The 4,628-nt window shown below is 42.2% G+C and overlaps 1 protein-coding gene across 1 annotated transcript in view; it reads left to right on the top strand.

The window, feature by feature from the left end:
• Window positions 1-4,628, top strand: part of DNAH6 (dynein axonemal heavy chain 6) — a 252,951-nt gene that overhangs the window by 28,155 nt on the left and 220,168 nt on the right. The window contains exon 9 of the mRNA XM_069067144.1: window positions 2,995-3,114. Within this exon, the coding sequence (XP_068923245.1) occupies window positions 2,995-3,114 (120 nt within the window). The remainder of the gene's footprint in view (window positions 1-2,994; window positions 3,115-4,628) is intronic.

Below are 4,628 nucleotides of genomic sequence, written 5' to 3'. Positions count from 1 at the left end.
CTCTCTCCCTCTCTCCCTCCTCTCTCTCTGTCTCTCTCTCTCTGTCTCTCTCTTTCTCTCTCTCTGTCTCTCTTTCTCTCTCTCTTTCTCTCTCTCTCTGTCTCTCTCTCTGTCTTCTCTCTGTTTCTCTCTCTCTCTCTTTCTCTGTCTCTCTCTTTCTCTCTCTCTCTCTTTCTCTCTCTCTGTCTCTCTGTCTTCTCTCTTTCTGTCTCTCTGTCTCTCTCTCTCTCTGTCTCTCTCTCTCTCTCTGTCTCTCTGTCTCTCTCTCTGTCTCTCTCTCTCCCCCTCCCTCTCCCCCTCTCTCTCTGTCTCTCTCTCTGTCTCTCCCCTCCCTCTCCCCTTCCCTCTCCCCCTCCCTCTCCCCCTCCCTCCCTCTCTAATTTGGGTTTCTTCTTTCCCATGGTTCCTCCTATTGGTTCTAATTCCTCTTTGCAACCTGACTAATGTGAAAATATGTTTAATATGAATGTATATGTAGAGCCTATATCAGATTGCATGCCTTGGGGAGGGAGGAGGGAATGAGGGAGAGAAAATTTAGGACTCAAAATCTTATAGAAGTGAATGTTGAAAACGAAAAAATAATTCATTAACTACATTTTTAAAAAGTATGCTTTAAATAGGATCTTTGCAAAAGGTGATAGACTTGACTTAGTCAAGAGAAGAATCTAACAGATGAGAGAAATGATAGAGTAAATGAACTAATCATAGGTGAGGGTTATGTAGTTTTTCCCCTTGCTACCTCCCAGGTTCAAAGTACTCTTTGGAGTAATCAAGTAACCATAAGGCCTTACTCAATAGTCTTTATATTGTTGGACATATTAGAGGCACATCATTTCAATAAAATATATCATAAAGCAAGCAAATGAGTTAAACAGCTAGTGTGAGGGGCACCCAAATCAAGAGGGCCAAAATCTCCTCCAGGATCATGAGGCAACAGGTGAGTCAGGGTCTTGTCCCAACCTTTCAGGAGAAAGACACAGTTCAGATGACGTCATGGCTTCCTGTTTTAACACTAGAGATTGTTGTTTGTCTTTTGTTCTCCAAGAGGAGGGTGACATCTTGACTTGCAAGTGACTTGGATCTAAGTGAGAAGAGCTGTACAGAGTTATCAGCCTTGTTCTCTCCTCTAGTCATCAGAGTCCAGTGGCAAGACATAGATCAGGATGGCGGGTATTGACCCCAATACAGTGGGGGACGTTGGCCTTTTCAAGCTAAGGCCTTTCCCAGGTTCCAGTTTGTCTGAGGCAGTTCCCATTTAGTAGTTAAAGGCTAAGTAAGAATTGAGGAAAAAGATGGCCTAGTTTGCCTCTACAAAGGAATCGATCTGGGAGGGGAAACCCCTCAGAGTCTAGAGAGGAGGGGCCACAAACAAACTGTTCTGTGAGCACAGGCCCAGGATGGGCTTAGGCACTAGAACTCTGAAGATCCAGGCCAGCTTAGCTCTGCCTTCCTTTCCTCTTACCCCACCTCTATCTCCTGTTCTGTGTCCCTGCACTTCTCTCCTCACTCCCTGGCCTTTCCTAAAGCTGCTACCTTGTATACCTTCTATTTTCTAATCAATCTGGATGCATTGAAAACCCTTGAGCTCACCCACAAGCATCGAGGGGATATAGTTCACAAAAGTGAAAACGTCTGTGCTCTTCACAGCCTCACCTCAGTTTAAGAAGAAAGCACAGTTCCCAGAAGTCCCCTTGGGTCCATAGCTATGCCCATAAATATGCATAATTAATATTCATTATTTGGCTTACAGCATAGGCATTGATAATAATCCTGAAAACCCAGTACATGTGCAGACACATGGTATGTAATATCCACATTGGGGCTGCATGCTGCAGACCATACACGTTGCACGCAGAAACATAATGTCTAGGGAGAGGGAGAAGGACGGAACGTGGGCTTCCATTGGTCTAGGGAACACCCACCTTCGCTGTTATTCATAGACTTAGAGCATCACCTATAACATTAAAGGTCAATGGACTGTCCTGGGTCTCATAGTCAGTATGGATCAGAAGCAAGTTGATCCCCATGCTTCCTGGCTGAAGCCCACTGTTTCTCTCTATAAAGTCAATGGCTAGGTGGTCCAGTGCATAGAGAGTACTAGATTTGGATCTGGAAGACCTGAATTTGAATCCTGCCTCAGCTTCTTACTAGCTGTGTAACTTTGGGCAAGTCATTTGATAACTTCTCAACCCCAGTTTTTTCATCTGCAAAATGAAGATTCTAATGGCACCTACTTCACAGGGCTGTTGTGAAAGTAATAAGAAATAAGAAAGCACTTTGCCAACCTTAAAGTACTCTATAAATGCTAGCCACTTATTATTATAATGGCCAAACTCCTTGCAAGTGCTGGTTCTCATGTTCTTCACTCCTTTGAAGGGAATCACCATACACCAATAGCTTACAGGACAGTGTACCCAAAGCCACATTCCTCTTCCCTGGTCATTAAGGTCCACCGACATCATGATTGGCTGGTGCTGCCACCTATCTCAGGAAGTAAGCACCCAACTTCATATTTGACAAAATAAAGTCATAAATTAATGAATCAATAAAAGTGGGTTTTCTGTCTCAATTTGAAATTGAAGTACTAAGCTCATAGTGTTTGAACTCATCAATGACAGTTCACTTTGTGCCTGAGAACTTCCAGTTTGTGAAGGGGATAATGAGTCTCACTGTCCGTTAGTGCTCCCTTAGCAAATGCAATAGTCTTCCAGTGGTGATCACTCTCCAGTTAGAAACCTGATTCTAAGCCCCAAAGACTGTATTTGTGTCTAATACAAATGACTTGCTTAGGTCTGCAAAAAGCAGTATTGATAAATGCTTAAGTCAGATGGCCAAGTTCTTGAAAGCCAGGTTACATTTCACACCAAAATGATTTCCAGATAGTGTCAGAGAATTTAGGACAATTAAAAAAATTGAATCCAGTCATTCATTCACTATTTTATTATTTTATCCTAATTCTTCGATCTGTATAACATTACAATCATCCCATTTTAGGCTGGTGCAGCAGCAACAGAGAGACAGGAAGAGGATGAATCTCTCCAGCCCATGTTTGTCACGGAACTCATGCTGGAGATCATGACTTTGTATTTTGACCCATCTTTGGAAAATTTTCAGGTTTGTTTTAGAAAATACTTTTTAACTTGGCCTGGTAGGAAAAGATATATAAGCCAGTATTGGAAAAGACTGTGATTGGTTTACTCTCCATTGAATGCCAATACGGTGGTCCCACATATTGGGTATGAGAGAAATAGAAAATACCGTTGGGCAGGATTGTTCCTATTGTGGGAAGATTTCCAAATGTTTTAAGTGAAAGAGGTAATGTATTTGTTTAGCTTATGCAACCCTTGTGCTTATGGGTCAGTGACCTCCCACTAGTAGTGTTTAATATGTTATTGTACTGAAAATAAGATCTCTCAAATGCTCATGAATAATGCTATATTTGAAAGGCTTCTGCATTTCTCTTTGAGAATGAATGAATCAGTGTGTTAATACATATGTCTACTGTCAAGGTCTATCATTTGTTTTAAGTTTAATTCAGAATTGGAAGGGACCTTGGAAACCTCATGGCTGAGCTCAGGCCAGAGAGTTCCCTTTCCACCGTCACTGACAAGTGGCCATACAGACTTTGCTTGAAGCCCCCTGCCAAGACTGGTAATGATCCCTTTTCTTACCTTCTGAGGCAGCTGATTACAGCATGGGGAGAGAGTGCTCATTGTTAGAAAGATTTGTCTTACATCAAACCAAAATTTGCATCTTTGCAAGTTTCATATATTGCTCCTAATTCTTCCTCTCTGAACAAATGGAATAAATACATCCCTCTTCAAGGGGATGGCTACCTAGATACTGTCGTGCCTGACTTCTAAAATGGGGTATCCTGAGCTGAACAGAGGATCTAGATGTAGTCTGACTAGAGCAAAATAAGTGAGATAGTAACCTTCCTCTTCCCCATTCCTAGGATTCCTGCCTCTTTTCTCACAGCTCAAGATTATTTTAGTTTTTTTCACTGCCATTTTATACTTTTGACTCATTGCATTTTTAGTCTACTAAGACCCTCAGATCTTTTTTGAGGCTCCTTTTGGCAGCATCATTACCCAGGAAAAACACCAGAAGTGGGCAGAAACCTATTTTGACAAATCTTGGGGGATGGCTAGGTGGCGCAGTGAATAGAGCACTGGAGTCAGGAGGACCTGAGTTCAAGTCCTGCCTCAGACACTTAACACTTACTAGCAGTGTGACCTTGGGCGAGTCACTCAACCCCAATTTCCCTGCCCTCCCCCCCCAAAAAAAAAGCAAAAAAAAAAATCTTGGAAAGATCTTTTTCCTATCCTATATAAATGCACCCCTGGAAGACAGAAGACCTCTCTAGTATCCAGCTGACAAATAGTCACCATACCTTTCACCAACCACTATTGCTCTTCTCTTCTTCTAACTAATATTGTGTGATGCCTGACCTGACAATTTGCATGGTTCTACTTTTGTATTTTTAAGAAGACAGATGAGTAGCTGCTTCCTTTCCTGTTTGGAGGATCTGATTCCCTCCTCCTCAGGAAGAGCCTTAAATGTGTTTCTCAGCTCCAAGTATTTCCTTTCCTTTCCTTTCCTTTCCTTTCCTTTCCTTTCCTTTCCTT

This window comes from Petaurus breviceps, unplaced genomic scaffold (assembly GCF_028583685.1).
Source record: "Petaurus breviceps papuanus isolate PSGF00001 unplaced genomic scaffold, PetGlider_PUasm1.0 139, whole genome shotgun sequence".
Classification (NCBI taxonomy): Eukaryota; Metazoa; Chordata; class Mammalia; order Diprotodontia; family Petauridae; genus Petaurus; species Petaurus breviceps.
Note: the sequence above shows the minus strand (reverse complement) of the source record. Positions and strands in the feature narration are given on the sequence as shown.